Source organism: Rhipicephalus sanguineus, chromosome 3, assembly GCF_013339695.2.
Source record: "Rhipicephalus sanguineus isolate Rsan-2018 chromosome 3, BIME_Rsan_1.4, whole genome shotgun sequence".
Taxonomy (NCBI): Eukaryota; Metazoa; Arthropoda; class Arachnida; order Ixodida; family Ixodidae; genus Rhipicephalus; species Rhipicephalus sanguineus.
This window is the reverse complement of record NC_051178.1, coordinates 207,914,746-207,940,674: the sequence shown is the minus strand read 5'-3', so window position 1 is coordinate 207,940,674 and position 25,929 is coordinate 207,914,746. Positions and strand designations below refer to the sequence as shown.

The window sequence follows — 25,929 nt, the reverse complement described above, 5'->3', positions numbered from 1 at the left end:
TAAAGAAAACGATAGTTTAAAAAGTACTATGAACTAAGCCTTGGATAATAACTTATCTGTTCTTGAGCCACTGCTACTGAGGCTACACACTCCGTCTCGGCAAAGCGAGTTCGGCGAAAGCACTCGCCGGCAAGTGCGCTTTGTAGAGAGCGTCACGAAGTGTTCCCGTGTGACAGCATGTGAATGACACTATTGGCATAGTGCACTTAAGTTGCCCTGTGTGACAGTGGTACAAGTCTCTGGCCCCCTCAGAAGACAATGTACTTCATTTTTACCATTTAGGAACTACCTAGGCCCTAGTAGACACCGTCAAAATCTACGATGTAACTGTGACCGGTGCAGGAATTTCAAGGTGGCATCGCCGTCCGCGTTTTCTTTTTGCGCGTTCTCTTGCTTACCGAGGGTCTTCTTGTGGCAAGCGTGGCAATTTTGGTATCATGAAAGAGTAATTTACTAATACACAAAAAATCGTTTTTCTCTTTAGTGTCCCTTTAAATGCAAGTTTAACAGCAGGCACTGACTGAGTTGCTTTTTATACATGCATTACAGGCCTTGAATGACTCCTTCGTCCAGCGGCTCCAGCAGTGCAATTCGGTTAAAGAAGAAGAGTGTTTTTTGTTGTGTTTCAGCGCTATTAGGCTAAAGATCATGCAGTACAAACTAGGCTGCACTGCTACCATTCTAAAAAAAAATGCCGGACACCTAGCGAGCCGAGGCTCAATGTGATGAGCACTATGATTGTTCAAGAAAATACAGACTAGGTTTAACCCTGATTAAATCTCTTGCACAAACTGCTCAGTTTTATAGAGGCATTACTGACAACTTTGAGTCCTACCTCAGCCACGAATTTCATGATAAGATAGGGAAGGCAGTGTACATGGAGTATAAAAGCAAAACTGGATTTTGAAGTTTGCTGCTACAACTAAGGAGGCAACAATGCCGCTGCTGGAAACACGCACATGCACAGATCATGTGGTGAGATTGGTTTATGCTAAAAACATCCCCAACAAACGCACATTTACTTTTTATGGGTTCAAAGTAAAAAACTAACATAAGAATGGCATTAGAACAGAAACAGTGAAAATCAAATGCGCATGGAATGTTTTAGTGAGAACATATGCCTCCAATTTTGGCAAAAATAAAAACAAAACCAGCAAACTGACTTCACAAGAGAAATTATTATATGTTCACAGTCACTCCGAGATAGCAATGTACTGCAGTCTATGAAGAACTATGACTTGTCATCCACCGTACAGTTCACAGAACATCTGATACAGCAAAAGCTCATTAGTTCGAATTTCACAGGACCGAAAAAAAAGTGTCAGAATTAACCAAGTGCCGACTTATCAAAAGTATAAAGAAAACAATAAACAAGTGTATTACATCGAAGCATTTTCATTTTTTCTATGAATACGTAAATCAAGCACTTAATTTGCATAAGAGCAGTAAAAGAGCCATGATTTTTGTGATTCGATACTTTGTTCACAATGAGACCAATGTGAATGGCTCAAGACCCCGTGTCTTAGGCCTAAACGTGCTCCAAAACCATCCCTTATTACACATCACCACTACCAACACGCGAACATGACAAATTTTTTCGCCAGAAAAATCATTTTGTGCAGGATTTTCTTGCGCTGTTGCAAAAATGACGCTCTCTTCACACATCCTACGTGACTCTTCTAAAAGGGCTAGAAGTTTGTGGCAACAATCAAATTGAGTATGGCATGAGTGTGCTCAAAATCCCAGCTACTGGGATTGAAGCACAAATTGTAGTTAGGCAATCACTTCTTGCGTGATGACAAAGTACGAGCAGTTAATACTCCCGAGTCGCAGTCCGTACCTAATCCTGAAAATTGACAAGCAATTCATCGAACATCAGATTCCTAATGCCAATGAGAGCAAAGTGCCCTGGATGCGGAGTGCTTTCGACTGTTCACTTTCAATTATGGTTTAAAGTCGCATTCAGCAGTGGGTGGTCGGCAAAACGAGGTGCCATGCACCAGTGTTCCCAGAGCCCCAGCCACGTACCCAAAATCCTTTTCTTTTGTGTAATGCAAGTGCCAAATTCAATTTTCGGAGCTGGAAACGTGCCTTAGCTGCCATGTTCCAACACTGCATACTCAAACACCAGCAGCTGCCACGCCAACAGATATTGATATTTTGGTTCGAGGGAGCAAGAAAGTAGCCAGAAAATAGCCAAGTTGCCAAGTTTTTTCATCGCCACCAACCCCAAAAAATAGCCAAATTGGCACAATGTAGCCAAACCTGACAACCCTGGCCTTGGTAACCAACTACGCGATTATGGCAAGATTGTGGATGACGACCACGCTTTTCTGGAAGACCCGTGGCCATTTCGATTGTTCGCAAATGCCATTTTCACTCCTTTGCGCTGCACATTTGTGGTGCTTCATGCTTGGTGCGCTCTGAGAAGCGTCTGAATTAACCGGGTTGCGGCCAAATATGACCAAATTAACGAGAGTTTGATGCCTTTAATAACACATATGCTTGGCAGGTTTGGCTACTTTGCGCCAATTTGGCTACTTTTTTTTACGCTGGTGGCAGTAGAAAAAGTGTATTGGCTGCTTGGCTACTTTCTTGTTCCTCCAATTTCAACAAAATTATCAATATCTGGTGACGTGGCAGCCGCTGGCATTCGTATATGCGATGTCAAAACATGACGGCCAATGCGTGCTTAAATCACCCAAAATTGATTTTGGTGCTTGTATTACACAAAAGAAAAGATGGAGCAGTGGACAAAGATGCACTGTGCTATCTCGACACATGCAGGAGGCTTCACAACAGCACCTTTTATCTGTCGCACTTTCCTCTCACAGTGCTCTTGGTTCGCAGGGTGGTGTCACCGTATGGAAGCGATAGAGTGAAGTAATGCATGGGCTCCGCGATTAGCTCCGGCAACGCGCCGTTGCACCGTCGCTACGGCCGTCCCATTAGGCGCATTTCCAAAAGAAGTGTAGTTTTGTCAACACCTTACACCACAAGGAGGCGGCTTTAGCTGAAGCATCGCTCATAGCATCCATCCATATTAAAAAATTACCCTGCGACACTCGCCCGGCTGTAATACCGCGTTCCCCACTCAAACTCTGAGAAATCATGGCCAGGCTAGAGGGGAGACATGACGCGAATCGCGTTTACCGTCACGTTTCTAGCCTGGCCGTGGTGTGACCTTTCTGCTACCTCTTTAACATTAAGCGGGATCGCGACCTTAGCCCAAGCTCAGTAAAGAAGTTCAGCGTCCAATGACCAACGCTCTTGTGGCTGTCACACTGCTTTCTTTGATTACGCTCTCCCCATGCAAATCGAACAGCATAAGTAACACTCTAGTCGGATACAACATTAGAAGGCAGGAGAGGCCCCGCCCAGACGACTGAAGCGTGGCAGCCGATCGCCTCTGCGACTAAAGAAATAGTCCCACTCATGCACGCGCCGATGTTCTCCGAAGGCGCAGCCACCAGCCGTCCCGCTCATGACGTCAGTCCCGAGTGCACGCCCATTGATGCAGGCTTGTGTTCATCCGCCTTTGAGGAGGAAATGCCGCTGCCTTCTAAAGTTGTATATGACTATAGCAACGGCGCACTGTGGAAGTCAATCTCTGAGGCCACGAGCATAGGTCAGCAAAATTATTGGAGCTCACTCGGACTCAGACCCACCAAAATTTTCCTTAACCATACTCACTCAGACTGAGATTCACAAAACCTTTTCTCTACCAGACTCACTCGGACGCAAATGCACAACATATTACTCAGCCGGACTCAGACTCACAACTTGAACTGAGTCTAAGTGAGCCTGAGTGAGTCTACTCACGAGTTTGTTAGCGGAAAATTACCAGTTTCGATCATGGTGTCAATGCTCTGAACGCAAATCTCATAATCGGTGCTCTACGATACGCCTTTCGATCTTGTACCTTCAAATAAGAGTTAGTGGTTTCAGTCCAGTAAGGACATCTTTATGAAATACGAGACTCACACGAGATATCCTTATCAAGAACTTCCCATGAAAGAGATTGCGAGGAAATGTCATGGCACCCCCGGCCCCTGACGCCTCTGATCAACAAATATTGAGGTGGCGCATGAACAATAGTGCACTGAGAAATGTGTGAATAGACTTGAGTATAAGCATAAGCCAATATAAGGATGATAGTAATGCTGAAGATGAGTAGATAGGACCACAAGTCAGCAAATAAAAGGTAGAGCTCACTCAGACTCACCCAAAAAATATATTTTGCGCTTAGGGCTCATTTGGACTCAGACTCACCAATATCTTCTTCAACTGGACTCACTGGGACTCAAACTCAACAAAATTTTACTCACCCGACTCACTCACACTCACGGTCCGATCCGAGTGAGTGAGTGGACTCGTGAGTGAACATGAGTGTGCCAACTTATGACCACGAGTAATGCATTGTGACGCTAACGAGCACCGACTGTGGGCGTTTCGGTAGTCGCAGTGTGGCAGAGGCTTTGTCGGTGAAATGCGTGGTCCACGGTGATTTGATTCCGTGACGATGCAGTCACACGATTCGCCTTTCGCGTCTGCGGGTGACGCCTCCTCGCCAGTGTAGGGCCGCTTCCAAATGGACTAACGGTGTTTGTCCGCCGCCTACTGTTTCGAGTGCACTGGCACCGACTACTAGGGAGCGCACACCTTGCCGTTTCGCTCCTCAAATGACGCCGCTTTGAAAGAGGGCATGTCGAGTTAGTGTTTGCTATGTGCATGTTGAAGCAATCTTTGTGCACGATTTACCATATGCTGTGTCCAGGTGTATGTAAACTGCTACAGCTACCACAAATGTTTAATCATGTTCATGGATGTCAGTCAGGATGGAGAGGACCCACCACGCTGGTCTAGTGGTTATGTTGATCGAGTGCTGATCCGAAGGTCGCAGGATCGAATCCTAGCTGTGGCATCCGCATTTTTTATGGACGCGAAAATGCTTGAGGCCTGTGTACATAGATTTAAGTACAAGTTAAAGAACTCCAGGGGGTCGAAATTTCCGGAGCCCTCCACTACGGCATCCCTCATATTGATGCGGTTTTGGGGCGTTAAACCAGGCCTCGGACACTTCGACTAGTTTCAGTATTGGAAATAAAGCGTTGCCATGTTTTTGGTAGCAAGCGAAAATTCACTATCTTTTGAACATGTGGCTTTATCTTTCCAACCTGCGCATAAATAAGGTAAAGTTATACAATTATGCGTGGAAATAAAATGTGTTCTTGGCTATTTCGTTTTTTTGATCCTCTATATATTTATTTGGATGCTTCATTTGTTGCGCCGACTGGCGGCTCTTTCGCTCTTATCTCTTTTGCTGCCATTCTGTGCCTCTGCTCCTGCCACTTTCACTGTGTGCACGTGTAGAATTTTTCTAGTACCGTATTTACTCGATTCTACCGCGCCCTCGATTGTAACGTGCACCCATTTTTCGTGAGAGAAAAGAACAAAAAAAAAAAGTCCATAGGAGTCAACCTTCGCACATTCAGAAGAACAAGTATTTGGGTATTAAAGAACTAAAGTTTAAAAAAATAAAACAGTCAAAGAGCGGGCCTTGCCGCTAAACTGTGACCACTACGGTGGCGATACGAGTCGCGTAATGCAGTGGTTCTCAAATGGGGGTCCGCGAAGCCATTTCTATGATCCACGAAACCCTCACCCGCTTTTCTTTTTTTTTACATTTTTTGGAGTTTAGTCCGGCCATGACTCATTGGGAGTTCCGGGACCTGCTCCCGGAACTGCTGCAGCGATCCGCAATCCGCACAAGGTCGTCTCGATCACCTCCTTTCCCTCTTCCCCACACCTTCCCGAACCACGTGTCTCGGTGCCCCACAGCCGCATTATCATATCGCCATTTTCACCTGGCATCAGTGGCTGTGCCGTGCAGTCTCACCCGGTTGGCCTAGGTCGCGTAGCTACGTGTTCGGCTGAGTCGCGTAGCCATGTCGAAGTTACGTGGCTACAAAGAAATTTATGTGAAGTTTGGCTTTGTCAATATCGGCAGCAAACCGCAATGCGTTTTGTGCGGTGAAGTACTCGCTCTAAGCTCCATGGTGCCGACGAAGTTGACACGCCATCTCCGGACAAAGCATCCAAGTTATCAAGACAAGGACATAGAGTTCTTCGAAACCAAGAAACAACAGTTGGAATCCCAAAAGCTGGATAATCCAAACAAGGTGAGGTCGAAATTATCGTAACACAGTTTTACATTAGTTGCACATACAATGTTCGCTGCGGCAGCGAGCCTCGATCGGTCGCTGAATGCTTGTTCGACGTGCTTTACGTGACAGTAAAAGCTCGTTAATTCGACTCTCGTTAATTCGGAAAATCGGTTAATTCGGACACGTCATCTGGTCCCTGTAAATATACGCATCACTCTATGAGACTGGGCGCTCGTTATTTCGGACAGATTTGACCGCAAATCGGATAATTCGGCGACTTTCGGGCCGCTGGCGAGGCTCGAAAACGAAAAAAGAACAATTCGGAACAAAAGTGAAGCTCAAACGCAGCATCGCCATGGACATCAATTATCGACTTGGCTTGGATTGAGACTGGTTCAACGCCTTTCTTTCGCGTGTGGGTTTTGTTGCTTTGTTCCCGTTGGTGTGCTGCATCGTTGATCGCCGATTTATCGAGGAACGATTCAGTACGGCTCCTTTAGCTTGATCGTTGCTGGTGCTTTTGTGCTGACTTCTCATGCGACCGCACTCTCCGCCGATGGCAACGCCGGCGAAGCGGCCCAAGTACGAGGCCAAGGACTTCACCACCAAAGCAGAAATTTTGCGTGCTCTGAATAACGGGCTCTCCTGACAAGAAGTGATGAAGAGTGATGAAAGGGGATCCTTCAATCGGCGGCAGGAAGCAAGGAACGAGTAACCGTACTTTTATCCCCCAACGTGACGGGAACAGAGCGCTTGCCGCTTCTCGTTATCGGAAAGGTTCAAAAGCCACGCTGCTTTAAGGTGGGGGTACCACTGCAGTGTAGTTTCATTCTGAGCCGCCAGAAGACGCCACCAAGTCACGTTTGGAAAAAAAGAGAGGAAAATGCGCGCTCCGCCGTCGCGACAGCGAAGAGCCTGTCCCTTCTCCAACTAATCCATTCTTTTCAGGGGCGCCGCTGCTCCTTTGAAAAGTTTCAAATGTGCTTGACGCCCCCACTTCCCTCCCGCCCGCCCGCTCCCCCCCCACCAAAAAAAAAGCACCGCCCAGGGAGCGTTCGTACTCCCATGCCACTGTCTAGAAAAGAGGTGCCTCTTTCTCCTGGTAGTATAACTATTTACGCGCCGCTGCCGCAAGGGCTGCTTTTTTTTTTTCTCCCCTTCAACGACGCCTCTTTCTATCTCTCCTTCTGTGATGACCCTCGCTCACTTGTCCCTGTCCCCAGCGGCGCGGTTCTTTTCACAGGAGGAACAATTGCGCTGCAAACCGCTCACGTAGGCTGCCTGGCCAGCTGCTCTCCGTGACATACAGTGCCGAAATGCGGGTTTGGGTGACAAACTCTATCGCGGAGGTCACATCACAAGCGAACCACGAGACATCACATCCTTCCGTGTACAGTGTACTTATGTAAATAATCCCCTCTGTCGCTGTCGTTTACTCCTACCTCATTTACTGATTGTCACTACTCAGTCATCTGCTTGAGCTAGACAGCGGTCATCATAATAAACTCTCCTTTTTCTTTGTTCCATTTCTATGTACTTCCTCAAGTAAACAGCCACTTACGTCTACCACTCTATATGCCGTTACACACCCTGACACAATCGATCTATGTACTAAAGATTTTATTTCTCTCGAGAAAGAATTGACAGCAATATTTTGTAGAGAGAACGCTATAATTATGCAGTAATTATTCTCCAAATAATTGTGGTGACATGAGGGCTTCTATTCACAGTTTATGAATTATTTGCAAATGCTCAGGGAAGTTCTGTTCGCGTACACACACACACATATATATAGAAAAGTGAAAAAAAAAACGCGTGCGAAGCAATTTTATTTACGTTTCACTGGAGGTCTAAGCTTCATCAGATAAAGCTCGGACCCCGAGCGGAACGTAAATAAATTGCTTCGCACGCGTGTCTGACTTTTCTGAGAATCTTTTACCGAACCTAGAAACCCTGCGTCGTTTCTGCTGTGTTACATATATATATATATATATATATATATATATATATATATATATATATATATATATATATATTGCGCAGTAAATTGACAGCAATCTTTCTGCGCCAAAAGTATGCAGAAGACATCGTTGTCACTGCAATTGTGCTGGAACGTGAGACATGGTGGTCTGACAGGAAGAAAAAGAAAGAATAAAGACGAGACTGCCTCCAGGATAGCATTCAACTCTGTCCCGTTGTCAAAACCCTGCCGTTTGTGATACCCTGTAGAGGGTCGTGACGCTATTTCTGCGGCCCTTGTTGGGAACACGGCTCAGTTTTACCCTGACCTGCAACACGGGGTGTAAGCAAACTTGTATGTACTCCTTCCTTCCCCCATGGAAGAAACGCGCCCAGTGGTTGTGTGTAACACCTCCACCCCCCTCCTCCCCTCATTATACCCGACACAACTTCTCGTTCGTCTGTAGGAGAAGACAAATTCTATTTGACTAGCTGTGCTCTTCCTTCACCGTGTAACATAAGCTTCCGAGTAACCTAAGCTTCCTATTGTTCGAAAGACGGGTAGTTTGGCAATTGCGTGCTACAACGCTGCCGCTCTGACCCACGGTGTCAAACCCGTGCCAACTGCCTAAGCAGCACAGTTTTCCCTGCTATACGTACCGTCATTTATTTCATTTGAATTGAAACTTCAGCAGAGTAGTATCAATTCATCTTTTGGTTGATGCAGCATTTATTTATCATGTTACCATGTGCAAAGCATCAGACGAACCGCCAAACCATTTCTATGACAGAGCTGAAGCAATTACGTCTTGCGCGACATATATGCGTGGCATGAATGGTCCTGGTGCGTTATTCTCTTGTCGGGGGAACGACTTCTCTATTCGCGTACGCTATTTCAATAGGATTTTGATTTTCAATAAAGTTCGTTACAGTAACATGATGAGTGGTCGTTTCACCCAAATTGTCAGTAATTGACAGCAAGCTGGCGCTGATTGAAGCGTAGACGGCCTAACAGCCGGAGACGCACAGTGCGGTCGTCCGAGGTCCGTCTTCGGCGGAAACTCGGCGTCACGGCCTTTCCTGGGGCACAAAGGCGCCATGTGTCGCATTACCGCTTCGGCACCAGCGACAATGGTGTTGTTTCAAGCAATTGCAACCATGCACCTCCTGGTGCATGAGAAACAGCCGGCGTCTTCCTTATCGCCGCAAAGTGAGGCGGGTGCCTTTATTCCGTCCCGGCGCCCGAGGCAAAGGGTGGCTCGCCGATTGCGACAACTCTTAGAAAAAAAAGGTCGGCATATTCACTGACTAAATGCTAACCGTTTACTTGTCACAAAATACACTAGCCTCTTAGTAAGTGAAGGTAGTAAAATGCAGGCTAGTGGAACTTGCTACCTAGTTATTGAGTGAATAGTACTAGCTCGAATGGCTAGTCCATTACTAAGTTGTTAGTAACCGCGCTAACAACTCAATTAGAGGCTTACGCCTATTTTGTTTATATGTGCGTGTGCATTGCCATATAAAGATGATTCTATTACAAAAGTACCTAAAGGACTAAAAAAACGAAGTGGCATTGTCCTCGTACATTAACGAATGGCCGCTAATTACTTCGTGTAATTACCGTGGTAGGTACACAAAGCAACATACATAGAGGCACGAATTGATCACGAATGAGAAAACACACGCAAGTGCACACACAGAATAGCAAGACTTTTACGTAGCTGATATCTACTCTAGCAGCGGCTTGAAGACTATGCTCCTATTTTGGGATAGCACACCGTGTACTGGTTGGCAATCATAGAATTTAGAAGAATAATTGATGTTTTCTACACATTGTCGTGTGCCCTTATATTTGCTTATATGCGTGCCATCACGTAGCACGAAACTTTAATTCCAAGGTAATCAATAAAACAAAAATTGTTTAAATTTTGCTAAAGACCATCACGATTACGGCAAAGTATACTGCGCATCTACGAAAGATATGGCAATGTGGGTGGCTAGTAGTTACTCAGTTAAAAACACCAAGTAAACTTTCTGGTTAGTGAAGGCAGCACTTTACGACCTTTACTAACTGCTGGCTAGTAAACAGATTTCGCGATGGTAGTAAAATACGCTCGAAACTAGTAAATGCAAGCATTTACTAACCATTTACTAACTTTTTTTCTAAGAGTGCACAGCGCACACTCGAGAAGCTCAAAAGAAGCACTCTACGCGAGCAGTGGACACCAGAGGATGCGAATGAAATGCGTTCCGTTCTCTAGCGTCTCCCGTTACTAAGCACAGACTGTCGGCTTTCGTGCTGCAGCACATATTTTATTACCTGCTCTCATCCTCACTCAATCACCCCCCCCCCCATGCTGCCTCTCAGCTTCAGGCTAGCACAGCGGATGTTATGCCCCATCTCCTGTACTCGTGGGGTCTAGACTACACCAGTCTTGGTGGTGTTGCCTCGTGCATAGTGCACCCCTTCTTCCCAGGGGAGGATTGGTTAGCCTACAGACTTTTGGGAAACCCTTGTCTCCCCCACTAACTCAATTAGACTGCATTACCGTGGGAAACAGTGCCGCGTTCCAGCTGCGTTTACACGAATGCGACAGAATGCAGCGGTAGCACATCACCTTTCCTAGAGCAATGCGCCGCCGTTTACATGGAGTGCATGAACCCTCCCGAGAAGTCCTCGCTTTCTGCCCCCGCAGCTGTCGTGTAGTATCGAAGAGGTGCACTCGAAGCCGACTCGAGGAGGGGCCGGCGTTCCCCTTCAATTGTGTAAGGTGGTCCATGAGTCGACTTACCCCTCGAAATCCACACCTGCCTGGCGCATTTGTGCGATGCGCCTTCCCAGCGCTTACATCCGTTTACATGGATGCGATGCGCCAGTTGTCGCATTCGTGTGAACGAGGTGCGTGCCGTGCCGGTTTACGGCAAACTGTCAACGCAGGCACACTTCCCTACCGTGGGAAGATGAACTGGGCCACACTCAGACAACGTGGAGACCATTTTTTGGAGACGGCGTGTCGGCGTCTTGTTGAATGAATGGAGTCGCCCCAGCTGGCCGGTTATAATCCCGTTTACATGAATGCGACAGCAGCGCATCGGCTTTGCAAGCGCGTTTCGGAAAGGCGATGCGACGCCGTTTACAGAACCCCTCGTCTTCTCTTCGCCGCAGCGGCCATGTGGTGTCGGGTTATAGCAAGCGAGTAAGACTTGTTGCTGGCCGAGTTCATTGATGTCAGAGGGATACGTGCGCTTAGCCGTGTCTGAAGCACGGGAGACAAAAATTACCACCTTTTTCTCCTTCATGAACCACTATACAAAGAGATACATATTAGCGCGAACAAAGAAACAAAGACTACAGAGAGAAGTGGGAGGAAGCAGAAAGGTTTCAGCACCTGACCTGTCTGCTCCCTCCCAATTCCTTCTTGAGTGTTTGTTTTTTGCTTTGCGCTAATATGAATACCTTATAGCGAAATAGGCACGCCCGGAGTTCGCACGATGGGAGGCCACCGTTACTCTCCTCGTGATTTACGGCCTGTGATTCGACCGGGACTCGCAAAACCATCCCTGTCTGGCGCCTTCCTAGCGAATTGCCATTGTTAACATGAACGCGATGCGCATCTGTCGCTTTCATGTAAACGTGTTTTATGCACAACGATACCAACTATACTTTTCATAAACTTATCGTTTTCAAAAACGCTTCTCTTCTTGTCTGGCTACTAGGCTCAAGTCCCAGTTCGGCTACGTTGGCTCGTCAGCCTTACGACTCACGCTACGAGTTTACGACCCGCTATCCTCAGACATCGCAAGTTCTCAGCACGGCAGACTTTCCAAAGACGTTGAGTTGTTAGCTCCTAACGTTTCTCCTTCAGGCGAAAACGGCGGCAGATAAAGCACGAGCTGAGCAAAGAAAACAGAGAGGAGGTGTTCGATCGCGTGTCACGAGCACAACAGCATGCACTGCGCAGATATCGAGGAATAGCTGTTGATTTCAGCCGCCAGTGCAGCAACACAAGCCTACAGGCACGCGCCTAAGATTCCCGGCCGGAGGCTATCAATCGGATGTCACTGTCTTCCGACGGCAAAGCTGTGTTGCGTGGAACGATGTCATACTTCGGGTTTCCAGCTCACCACATCAGCATTGGACGCAAATTTCCGCTACAGCAAGAATTGCTGCGTAGTCACCGATATGGTCTGCGCACAAGGATATACAGCAGCGAACGAACCGGGACCCCAAGCGTATCACGCATGTATGCTACCTGCCGTTTGTAAAACCTTGCCTGAGGAGGTTTACTGAAGAAATAAAAAACTTAGGAGGCCTACTATTTAGGGCCGAAACATACAAATCCAAGTGCCAGAAGAGATGTAGAGTAGACCATTCAGAAAATCCCAATGAATATGTGCCCGCACATGCCACAGGGTGACCGCAAATACGGCCGAAGCTTACCACTAAGGCTTTTTATATAAACTTTATTTGTGATTCGAGCAAACAGGTATACAAATTTAGGTGTGAAGTTTGCGATACTGGGCTGACAGAAACCGCGTTCCACACCCCAAAGTACAATCATTCAAAGCAAGAGCAATGAATCAGAGAAATACGCAAAGTGAGCTCGCAGTTCCTAGGCTGTAACCGCAGGCTGCCTAAAGGTGCGCGTGATAGAAGCGAGGGCGGAGGCAGGGTAACCACGCGAGCGCCTTGTTGCACGGTGTTCCGACTCAGAGTGAAGAGTTCGCAAACGCCCGCGTCCCCTTGGAGCTAGCCTTATGTAATTATGAGGAACGCCGCTATGGGGCACTCCTGAACACTTAGAGTGCACGGAAATATATACGCGGGTGTTCCTGGATTTCGTTGCCATGGAAATGCGCCTGTCGTAGGCGGAAATCGAACCCACGTCCTGAAGCGAAACAGTCCGATGCATAACTTGCCAAAGTATATGATACACGGCGAATCGGAGCGAGCGTATCCTGCCAAGTTTCCGCTTGTAGCCTAATCTAGCAAGTACAGAGCACAGCAAGCGCAGTTGAACGGGATGGGTTACTTTCGCGCTCACGCACTTTTGCCCGGGGTAAATGCTGCGACGCATAAAGGAAAGGAAGCCGGTACCAAAGAAATTCGAGTGGCCTACATTTTGTAGAAGCGGAGGTATACATCTTAATTGTGTTTAATTGTTAATTTAGTTAGTTTAACTGTGCGGTGTTTAGTTTGTTAGCAGTGGCAGAAAGGAACACGCAGCAAGTACAAAACAGTTGTCGTGTCATTCCTATATATGTGTGCCTTATCTCGTAGTTATGATGTTTATTGCTGTGGATTCATATGAACAAGCCCAGCAAACCACACCTCTGGAAAACGACATTTTTTGTAAAAAAAAGGAAAGAAAAGGAAAGCTGAGGTGCTATTCAAAACATACTTCGCCCACGCAGATCTACTCAGTTCCCTCGCATCGCACACGCGCACTGCCCGTTTTTCTGCTTTCTTTTGTCTGTCGTTGCACACCCCTCGGTTTTAGTGGTCGCCCGAGTGGGGCCACAAACATACGCACGCACAGGAGGGGGATGTTCCGAGAGTACGGCTTTTTTTTTTTTTTTTCACTTGACGACGCTCACCCCATACTCTCTGTGCAAAATCGGCATTTGCCCCCCTCCAGCCACACCGGCACTTGCCCCCACCCAAGCTATGCCAGCTCTCTCTCTCCCCCCCTCCCCCAGCCGCGATGCAAGACGGGTTTGCACCCCCAAGGCAAAATTCTGCTGACGCCCATGCTTCACACTTGCTTTCACGCTCTCCCGCGCAGCCGTCAGAAAGGCAGACAAAAAGAGAAGACTTGCAGATGCTGGGGCATGGTTTGAAGTTGACATTCTCCCCTGAAGTAAAATGTTTTCGAACGCCACAGTCGGGGAGACGGGGAGCTTTCCAATGCAGCGCTTTTGTGTTGTCCGTCTAGGTGGCGCTAGAGGAAGATTTTCGTTGTAGTGATAGGAATAATGCAGATTTCTCAGTGTTCCTGCAGTATTTGTGTGTGATTAGTGTGTATAATTATATAAGGAGACCGTAACTATTATATTTTAAGCTATGCATGCGGAGATTTCAGCGCAGTTTGAAGATTACTCCACTTTTGTTGTCGTTTTCAGCATGAAAAATTAAGACAGTTTACAAGCTTCGTATCGCATTTCTGCTTGCTTTATTGAAAAACGCTAGGTCCAGGAAATAGATCGGGGACTCTAGTTTCTCTGCGTGCAAATTCGGCCATGGAACTTCAGTAGCTTTCCACGAAAATGGGCCACGGTAGGTCCCTATATTGAGAATATCGCCCAATTTGGATGAATATAATTTAAAAAGTAGCACGTGCACATCGATGAAATTGAGCATTCAGACGGAAAACCTTGTCTTCTACATACGCCCTGAAAATGAACTTTCTCTAGCGAATAGTTACTGGACAATTTGCTGCGAAAGTTACTAAATTTGGCTGTTTTCAAAACCGAAGCAACAAAAAAGTAGAAGTCCAACCTCAATTTGCTACGTTGAGGAAATAGGTGAATATGTCTTGAAAGTGCTGCGCAAAGAACAGTGCTGTAACTGTAGCAGATTTTTCAAAAAATGGTCACTGCTGAGCCACAGTCAGCCAAAACCGTGTAACTTGCGCTTATTCTTGGCTATCCATCCCCAAATACTAATGGTTGACTTGTTTTTAATAAATATATTTGAAAAGTACAAAGATCAAGCTTTTCAATGATATACAAGTCAACTATATAAAGCACGGAGAACAGCCGCCGCGTCGGCTGGAAAAGTGACAAAAACGACGTGTTCGTGCCGCCGGAGTGAGACCGCCGCCTTAAGAACATCAACAATCTTCCCGTGGATTACCGTGCCAACCGAAAAACGTGGATGACGGGTGAAACTTCTGCGGTACTGCAGACATCATGCGAGCTGCTGAGCACCTTGAAGGGCTCAGAAAAATTGTGTCCGCGCGAATTTCTGCTCGAAAACAGACAAGCATCCGCGATTACTTTGTTAAGTAAAGGTATGTTGAAAAAACTCGTGCATTTACAGTTGATCCCGGATATATCGAACTCGGATATATCGAATTATTGGCTATATCGAACAGTTGAGAAATCCCCTTGAATTTCCCATGCAAAAGTATGGGGCTGGTGCTCAAGTATATCGAAGTCCCGCACAGCGAAACATCCGCTATATCGAACGCTGCCCCGCGTCGAAGCCCAGAAAGTGCATTTTTCCTAACAAATATTCATCATTTTTCGGCCGCATTCTCATAAGTTCCAGTCCCTCGTCGCGCGCAGATGACGAAATTGCGTTGCTCTAGTTCGTTGCGCAGCGCTTGTCAGTTCACCGGTATATTTGACGCGCGATCCGCAGGTTTTAATGCATGGGCTAGTGTTTTTCAAAGAGGCTGATTGCTGAGGGCACCAAAATGAGAATTCGAAGTGACTTGGCAGCCTTGTTGTAATGTTTGCATTCCCTTCCTTGTCCACGCACGATGGCATGCGGGCCCGCAAAGCATGGCCTTCGAGATCCACAACCTCGTGACGTATTTCTAGTGTTTTCGGTTTTAAAATGCAGATCTCGGAGGCTAAGCTTTTTTTCGCATTTCTCGCCAAAGTAGCGGCTGCCTTCTACAAAGCCACAAGTGCCATCGGTATCGCCAACATGTCGACGGTCGAGAAATGTTTCTTCGTGCAGCGTTGTTAGCGTTGTCTTTTGTGGCATGTGCACTTCTCGCTCTGTTCTTGATAAATCGTCATTCGGGAGTCGAACTAAACATTGTCCCGCTCGTAGCGATAAAAATGATGACCGGTGCTTGGAACAACGTCAATTAAAGCACCATCGTGCACTGTGTTCTTACGGGCCTTGGTGCCAGGTGACGACTTTGGGCGCGTCATGACCGCCGACTACGGCGTACGGTGCGTCAGTGAATTTTGCGACTTATTAACGTTTCCGGGCGCCGTATCGAACGGGTGCACAGCGAGTGACTTTATCAGTGCAGATAACGACGTAGCTGTTTCTGATTGCATTGATGCCGAGATCATAGCTGACGTTGCCGTTGCTGTTGAAATGGACCCATGCGGTTTGAAGATGCCAGCCGCCGCTGCCACCGCTAAACCCTTTACCGCGCTACAGAGCTCGCATCAGCGTTCAGCGTCGATCACCGCTGTTGTGGCCGAAGGTGTTGAATTTACTTATCTGGAAAGCTTCAATAATATTGACGATGACTTGATAAACTCACGGCGCGCAAGAAGCAAGACAAGTTTATGGACTATTTGCATGCGAAATAAAGTGCGCTAACTTGTAAAAGAAGACGTTCTCGCCTTGTTCTTTAGGATATGTGAGCGAATCGTTATGTTCGCGCTTTTTACGATTTAGGAAAACTGTGTTGAGGCGTGCAGTGCTTTAATTAAAGCCCTAAATACGCATATTTCGTATTTCGAATTATCGATATATCGAACTATTTCGCGGTCCCCTTCGAGTTCGATATATCCGGGATCGACTGTATTGTGTTTATTTCGGCCATTCGATAATTCGGACATTTTTTCCGGTCCCTAGAAATCCGAATTAACGAGCTTTTACTGTAGTTGCGCATAAGAGGTTCGCGGCAGCCGCGACTCGATATGAGTTATGTTCGCTGTGCGTACGCTGATCGGCGAGGCTCCGACCTCACGGTTAGCTGGCAGATTTTGTTGGTACGCTTTAGTGCATGTGCCATCGACTTTCCACATGTATAAAACGCGTCGCGGGGTGGGGAAGGCGCCCAGTTAAGGCACCAGTTTTAGACTGTCGATGCAGTGTTTGTAGGTTCGGTTCAGCGTACAAAGTTAGACTTTCGTTTCAGCTGGCAAGCTCTGCAGATGCTATCAAGGCAAGCTACATGCTCACCTACCACGTGGCCAAACAGATGAAGCCTCACACCATCTGTGAGACTCTGCTTATGCCCTGCATGAAGGACGTCGTCGGTGGTGTCATAGGGAAAGAGCATGTGAAAAAACTGGACAAAATACCGTGCTCGAACGACACCGTGGCACGGAAAATAAGAGAAATGGCGTCTGATGTGCAGGACCAAGTAATTGATAAATTGAAGTCTGCTGGGAAGTTTTCCCTCGCCGTCGATGAAAGCTGCGACGTATCCGGGAGCCCACAGCTTATAGTGTCTGTGCGCTTTGTGAATAACTCTGTCATTGCCGAAGAACTTCTTTGCTGTCTGGAACTCGAGACCACAACGAGAGGTCAAGATATTTTCGATGCCATTAACAATTTTTTTGTTTCGCGCAGTCTTCGTTGGGACATGTGTGTAGCTGTGTGCACCGATGGCGCTCGAGCTATGTCGAGCTATGGTTGGAAACTCTGTAGGTTTTTTTAGGACTCGTTAAGAAAGTGAACAGTGCAGTAGCGTTCACACACTGTATGCTTCATAGGGAAGCTTTGGCATCAAAAGAGCTGAGTCCAGAGCCTGCGAGTGTTATGCAACATGTTGTCAAAGTCGTGAACAGTGTAAAGGCAAGGCCTAAGGCCAGTCGCCTCTTTAAGGTACTGTGCGAGGAGATGGGTGCCGAGCACCAACACCTGCTCCTGCACACCGAGGTGCGTTGGTTGTCGGGCGGAAAAGTGTTCGCAAGGGTGTTCGAGCTTAGAGAGGAGCAGAGTCTTTTTTTGGCAGAAGATAGGGCACTCTGAGATCCTTTTCAGGACTCTTCTTTTGTGGCAAAGCTTGCTTATCTGTGTGACCTGTTTGAGCACCTGAACCATCTTAACAGCAGCATGCAGGGGATGGGCACTAATGTCTCTTCTGGGGACAAGGTGAGAGGCTTTTGTAAAAAGCTTCAAAGTTGGTTGAGCCGGTAAACAGAGGCGACTATTCTTTTAAGCTGCTCGGTGGTCTTGCAGGCTCTGGGGTAGTATCTGGAAGTGACAGAGCCACAATCACGGCCCATCTGAGCACATTAAGGTGCCAAATTAAGGACTACTTCCCAGAATCTGCCCCAGACACATGGCTTGTGGGCCCTTTTGAGGCTGACATAGCTTGCTTTACATATGAATGTGTCGAAGCTGAAAATGAGCTGATGGAGCTACAGGAAAACACAGTGATGAAGGCAAAGTTTGCCACTGTGAGCCTTGAGGCATTTTGGTTGGGGACTGCAGAAATGTTCCCCCTTCTCCATGAGATGGCTGTAAAGCTTCTGTTACAGTTTTCTACGACGTATGCATGCGAGCATGCTTTTTCCAGACTTGCATACTTGAAAAGTAAATACCGAAACAGGTTGAATATGGCTGCTGATATGCAACTCTGTTTAAGCGCGACTGTGCCACGTATTGATGAACTGTCCAAAATGAAGTGATGTGGCACGTTTGTTTGATGTTTTTGGTAGCAATAAAAGGCACCTGTTTCACGCTCCAGTTGTGTTAATTTACCTACGTACCCCCCCCCCCCTCCTCTCTGCTGCAAGGGGTCCACCATCACTTCCACCAGTCCACAAGGGGTCCCCGACACATCCATGGCTGAGAACCACTGGCGTAATGGATCAGTCCTCATCGCCGTCGGACAACTCCTTGTCGCCGTAAACGCTCTTCGATTTCGGGAAACCGGCCCTGCTTTGGTCCACTGAAACCTTTTGTGAAGCTTTGTCGTAAAAAATCTTCTGCTTCTGTTTGCGCCAGTCTCGCGCACACGTTTCGGGAACTCCGAACGACCATGATGCGGCCCGATTTCCGTCTGTCTCTGCACATGTAATAACTTTTCTTTTAAATGCGGCATCGTGGTGCACTAGTCCAGTATTTGGAGTCGGCACTTCCATGCCGTCGATGCGAACGCAGACCGGGATGACGAACTCTTCAGCACACGTACGAACTGAAACAATGGCAGAAATGGCCGAGGCGCGTAGGAGGCGGCCATTTTGAAATGCCAATGGCAATATGATAAGCTTTTTTTTTTTCGGTGCTCGATTCTAACGTGCATGCGATCTTTGGACTTGTTTTACTGAAAAAAAGGTGCGCGTTAGATTCGAGTAAATACAGTATGCCTCGAACAGGAATATTTTGCTGTCTGCGAGTGCGACCGTGCTCAAAATGTCAGAAAAACTACGAAAAGGAAACAAGGCGTGCTGCACTTCTGTGTGGTGCAACCACACAGAAAGGAACAGCACAGCGAAACTTTTCCTCTTCCCAGCGGACGATAGGTAAGCGCACTTTTTATTCGGTCGTTACGAAGAAGCAAGCGTTATCTTTATCAAAAAAGCTACAGGGCGAACCGAAAAATTTTCCACGGTTGCTTTACGTGATATTTTTTTGTTTTGTTTGGCACAGCGCATTTTTCTGTAATGTTGTAAGCACGTAAAGCTACTTCTCAGCAATTGCTCGTGAGCCAATTGATGGCAGCTGATGCGCAGACAGCAATTTCGCTTCAGTATCATCTGTGTTAGCCTTTGCTCTTAATTTTTTTTTTTCCACGAGAAGAAAGCTTACAAATATTGCTTGTCGAATGTCCTTAAACGCTTCTTCGACGAACTGGTTTGGCTTTATATCATTCTGAAGGTCAGTTTCTTGCAGTGACATTACCACCTTTTACTGTTTGCTAACTCGAAAAAAGCCCGCAAAACCATTTATGTAGCAGTGACCGCTTGCATTCTGTGTTACAAGAAGTTTGAGTTACTTGCGTGACCGCCGAGCTGCGCTTCGCTTTTCAACCAGTGCTTGGACAAATTTTCTGGTCTCTGCTTCGCAGTCAATACTTGTTTCGCTTTTACGTGTTGTTTATTGATATCCATGGTAATATTTCTTCCATTTTCTAGGTGTGACGTATGGCGGAATGACTCGCGCCAAAAGGGGTGACCTGGTGGGGCTGGCATGAAAGCAAATGTACAACAGCTACCACATCTGCTCAGACTACTTCACTGAATGTGCTTAAGCCAACCCTGCCAGAACGCGGCTGTTGTTGACGGCTGTTCCCACTGTTGCAGTGGAAGTGGTGTCCCTGATCGATGAAGGTAAGGAAACTAGTTTTTAAAGGTTGCGACTACCTTTGCTTCTATAGTTGATTTTCGCACACCTTATTGTCTAATGCATAATTCACGTGCCATATTTAGGCATGAGTTCAAGTGTGTCCTGTACACTGGATTTCATGCTACGGTCTTCCTTCGCTACCTCCATAAACGTGACTTATATCTATTCTATCCTCAAGGACCCTCCCGGGCACAAGTCACGGCTGATTCAGCTCAAGACCACCTGGGCCAAAACAGCGTCGCCGCAGTGTCAGGTATGCACATGGCCGGCTTGTTGCTTTTGGGCATCAAGGAAGGGACGCATATTTTCGCTTTGTGCAGTGGATGAGAAAGTTAGGGGAGAGGTGAGAGGGTAGGGGGGAGGGTGAGAAGGGTTGGAGAACAAAAATAAAGGGAACGGCGCAATAGTGAACAGCTTTCTTTTTTTCGCATCGTCTGCTACCGCTCCGCGTGACATTACGCCGTGAAAGTTGTTCCGCGTGTGCCAGGGCATTGCGTACTTTTCGGTTTTTTAACAGCGGCACTGTTTAAGCTCGAATAATCCCCGTTAGTCGCGAACAAAAATTGTCATCATGAATGGGCACGCGCCCTCTTCTTCATGTTCTACTTCACTCACCGAACACGTGCGTCAATTTGTCCGGCGTGGGATGCAATAACTCTGATGGGAGGGAGAACCAGTACAAAGAGAGAGAGAGGAAGCGAGAAATAGAGAGAACAAAAGGGAAGCAAGCGAAACAAATAGATAAAGGAAGAAATGCAAATAAACATAGACAAAGACAGAAGAAACAGAGACAAGGCACGCAGCCCAGCTCCGCGCTACCTTGACGCTTAGCACCACTAATGAGAAGCTGCCTAAGTGTTTTTTTATTCTTTTTTTTTGTGTGACCACGTGTTAAGCACGGTGTTCCAGAATGCTGGCGCAACTAAAGATGCGAATATTTTCTTTTCACAATGAGCGAATTCACGCTCGTAAGAAGACTCAGCGCTCTTGGCGTTGCAGCAAACAATACAACAGTCACCCGCCGTTGTGGCGTATCGGATATGGTGTTGCGCTGTGAAACACGCCGTCGCCGAATCAAATCGTGTTTATACACGCCTCCGGTAGTCAAAACAGTCCACAGCCCCTCACTAGGGCGCATCTCATGGACGTATCGTGGTTCGTAAAATCTTACAATTCAATTTGATACAACGAAGCCAAATCTTGCCACGTGCTGCAATAATCTCCATAAGTTTGGTTGCCGCTGTACAGTAGAAATTTTACAGAAGCAAGAGTACGCGTGTCGGCGCCCAGCAGCTTTTAAATGATTGGGATTTAATTTCCTTTTGCGGGCAGTGCAGAATGGTAAAGCCAGAGTAAACAAACAACTCACAATACTACAATATTCTTAGACAGCTAGGGAGAAACCAGCAATGCTTAAAGGGGCCCTGCAACACTTTTCGAGCATGCTCAAAAAGCGCTGCCGATCGGTAGTCGAGGCTCCCGAGAACACGCGAGCCAAATATAGCGATGCGCACGGCCTGGAATTTACAATAAATTCTCAAAGTCAGCTGAAAATCGCTCCCTCTTCTCTCGACAAATGATGTATTAGTCCGCAAAATATGATGCGATTGTCGGCAGTTCCACCATTGGCTGATGTTATAATCACGATAACACCCTCATTATTACTTTCGTTGTTAATTTTGACTTCAATAAGTAGATAATATGTATGTTTATATTCTGTTATCGCGTTAAAAACACCGAACAAACATTAATATTAGCACTTCCTGTCTCACCGACAGCTCGTCTGCTCGTAGTTGCGTGGTTCCGTTTTCTTCGCCATGCGCAGTGCCGAAAACGTGGATATTTCTGTGCTTTTGACCATCGCCGGTTGCCGTTGAGAGTGGCAGCCGTTTGAGTGTTGCCTCGTCAGCCGAGAACTGCATCGTCGGCACGTTCTCACGACCGACCGAGGCACGGGCGCAGCGTGTCTCCGATAACAATGCTGGCGTCCGGTAATGGCGGCGCCTCGGGGTCGTCTGCCAGTGCCGTCTTACGAGGCGGTGTATCGGAGTATGGGCCGAAACCGATCTCAGCTGTCATTCGTTCCAAACGAGCGTGCAGGTTTGCTTCCATGGTTGGCAGAGCAATGAAAACACTACGGCATTCGAGGTGCACACCCAACATTACCAAACTGATGCGCAGTTTTCAAGCACGCGCGATACACAGTGCGATCGACTCCGCTCGACGAGAACGACGCAAGCCGACCGGAAGTGGCGGCACAGACCACGTGGTTGCACCCAGACGTCAGAGAGAAAAAAATGAAGAAAAAAACTCCGCCGGCGCTCTTGGGCGGAGCCTCGCTCCTCTGCGCTCCCTCCGTCGACTCGCTGCCTAGCTTTCCGCGCGCTCGCGGCGTTGAGTTGAGGGAGAAAGCTGCGGAACGTGATCTCTATAATTTGGTAACACCACTTAGACTTGACGGATTCGAAAAATTTTTGCGGCATATGACTGGTGAACAGTCATACGTCAATAATGAGACTATTCCAATATAACTAAGAGAGGTGTTGCAGGGCCCCTTTAACATGTTACGTGAACGTACAACAGCATTAAAATTTGGAGCATTGCTTAATGCCTTTTGGAGAAGCATTTTTAGTTGAAGTCGTGCAAAGATATAGAATTGGAGCTGACCAGTTTGAGTTGGATTCACCATTTTGCGGAAAGAGTGCTGGCATTTGTTTAAGAAATAGTCCAACATGCGAGCTTAAATGTTACTCATTTTGTACTTATTTGCAGAAGGCGACCCCACCAGAGCCGGCTCAGTCTCCCATGAATCGCCGTCTCATCTCTGTATAATGCAATCATTGTACTTACTATACGTGATACACAGCTATACGCTACTGTGGCATGTAGTGAATGTCTTCGTTTTCGATATGTTGCTAATAAAATCAGTGATTAAACTACATTTCCCGACTACTCCTTTTTCCTGCCGAAACAAAATTTCACGCGTCAGGGCGTGCTGGCTTGCGCGTATTCAACTGAGAAACATTCACAAACAAATGTTTTGTGCACGTGCTCAGATTTCATGAAAATTATCAACCGAAAGCTGCCGATAACATGTGCAGCAACAACACAATGTGAAAATAAATATGCGAGCGGTATTGGTTTCCGTTTGGGACACACAAGATAGTCGCGCGCTCGCTGAGTGCACAGCAGATGACAAGCGGCATGGAGTTTCCTCCTCGCGCATCGACGAAACCGTTGCCATAGCAGCAGCAGTGCTTTTTTTCGTTTTTTTTTTATTTTGGAAGTTTGGCCTACCAAACACCAGAGGACAAAATGGCACTAATGACGCAATTCCCGCTTACCTGGGGGGTATACTAGCTGACCTAGGCCTGGTTAAACCCCAACTATATTATTATGTTATACAGGATGGAGACGTGCCACGAGGCGCCAACGTGGGTGCGTCCACGTCAAGCGATGCTATAGCTGCAAAACACCAATAAACATTGTCCAGGCTCTCGTATATCACTGTATAATAGACATTCAACAACTTCTGCGAAGACACGTTTCACTTTCGTGTTATACCGATTCCTATGACGGAGGGATCAACCATTTTTTTTCACACACTCGTAACTATATTTGGCTACTTTTACCGCTCTTGGCTCAATCAAGCTGGCTCCTTTTTGTCTAATTTATCAAATTCTGTGGCTATCTTTTGTCTTTTCGACCTGGCAGCCCTGCTTGCTGGGAACAGAGAACACGTCCGAATTATTCGATTTTCTGAATTAACGGTGGTTGAATTAACGAGCTTTTACTGTATCCTGCTTCAATCAAACAACCCCACAAATGCAAACAGAATGGTGGCCCATGCCTAGTTGATCCTGCAAGTTGACCTCTTTACTAGTTGATCCTGCAATGCATGCCGTTCTCTAGGACAACAAGAACAAACAACATGATCCATTTATGCTAGCTGTGAATACCTTGTTTGAATGTTCTTCCATAACTGGATGAAAAGTTGACGATGCACCACCGGCAATGACCTTCACTCAGGCTCGAATCGGGCAAGAAATGAAACTAACCAGAGTTGAATTAACTGAAGCCTACTGAGCTGGCATAAAAATGATATGCTTAAATGTGCACTGAAGTACCATTTAACAGTAGGCGTGCAAACACGGACACAAGAAGTCAAGACAACACAATCGCCTCTTCTAGTGTCCATGTTTGCATGCGTACCTTTCTTTAATCCTGACTGACATTCAACTTCGTGCCATTCCAAGTGCCACTTAATGCAATCAAATACGTAACTATGCTGCACATTATGTTAAATCCAGGGTAAACATTGAACATGGGATCAAAACAATACCTCAAGCTCCACAGCTCGCTTTGAGGCCAAGTCAGCCTTGTTGCCAGCAAGTGCAATGACAATGCTGGGGCTGGCCTGACGCTGCAGTTCCTTGACCCAGGTCTTGGCTCGGCCGAACGTGTCCTGGTTGGTGATGTCGTAGACAACTATGGCTGCCTGCGCACCTCTGTAGTACATGGGTGCCAGGCTGTGGTAGCGTTCCTGGCCTGCTGTGTCCCAGATCTCAAACTTCACCGTCGTGTCATCCAGACACACCGTTTGCGTCAGGAATGCCGCTGCAAGAACACAGAAGAGTCACCACAGGCACACCCTACACACACAGCCAGCCCTGGCAATACACACCGTAAAATTCCCAGCAAGAGCCCCTTCCAATTTCACTGCTAATTTCGGTTTTCCACGCCCTTTCAGGAAAGCTCACCTTCCCGCATAGTGATCACACCCTGAACTTAGTGCAAGACCCATGACAATTTTCAGGGTCCCCCAAGCAAAAGCATGGCCTTCGAGATCTGTATTCCAAGATGGTACCTATGACGAGTAGTGGGCAAAAGGCCTCCAAGATCTGTTTGTTGTTTAAAGCTGTTGTGTTGGCTCATCATCAGAGGTGCTTCTATGCTATGCTTCCCGCGGTCTGATCATGATTTCTTGTGTTTGTGAGCCACTGTAATGTGCCATGCCATGAGTGAGAGCAAGGCTTCTGAGGAAGTCCATGTGCACTCTGTTTTTTTTTTCTGGCGGAAAAACTTCGCTGTCGCCATCTTGAATTTTGGTGCCATTCCAGGAAAGCCCCCCCACCCCCACACACACACACTTCATGAGGGGGGGGGGTCTCGTTCGGAATTTTACGGTAGACACCACATACATGAGGTATTCGAGAATGCAGCTCCATCACCATCAGCCGCACGCTATTTAAAGGAGCACTGACACAAAAACATTGCACGTTTTTTTTGTTGCAATAGATAGCTTATGACCCACTTATTACGGTTGCAAACCTCGTTTGCGCGAGTGCACGACGGTTATTTATTTAGGGACGTTTTTAGAGCACCCAGTAGCAGTTTCGGTTTCAAAGAGCACCGAGCTAGGCAGGAGCACCTCCGGATGCAAAGTAAACACACCTGGCCACGTGACCACGCAAAATTGTGACGTAGGTGGCGCACGAGAGCGGGTGTGAGTCTACTAGGTGCGAGCGGGCGCTGCACTGACAGTTCGTCTGACGCGTGACGCTTTAAGCTGCTTGCTTTTTGTTCCGCGCATTTCACGCTACAAGTGCGGATGTCGTCCGTGTCGTTGCCAGGCATGGTTCCAGCAGTCAATAGAGCGTTTTAGTCTGTCCGGCATTAAAAAAAGCGTCGTGTAAAACCAAATAAAGTGACCCCAAACTGGCATCAGGTCAAGTGGCGCCAGCTATGGAGGATTAGAAACAACTAACAAACGCTTAATCTATGTCCTCCGAGCATTCGGAAGCA

At 47.0% G+C, this 25,929-nt stretch overlaps 1 protein-coding gene across 2 annotated transcripts in view; it reads right to left on the bottom strand.

Moving 5' to 3' along the window:
* LOC119388179 (ras-related protein Rab-5B) overlaps positions 1-25,929 on the bottom strand; it is a 60,087-nt gene that overhangs the window by 20,558 nt on the left and 13,600 nt on the right. For both annotated transcript variants that reach the window (XM_037655831.2, XM_037655832.2), the window contains exon 3: positions 24,467-24,741. In XM_037655831.2, the coding sequence (XP_037511759.1) occupies positions 24,467-24,741 (275 nt within the window). The remainder of the gene's footprint in view (positions 1-24,466; positions 24,742-25,929) is intronic.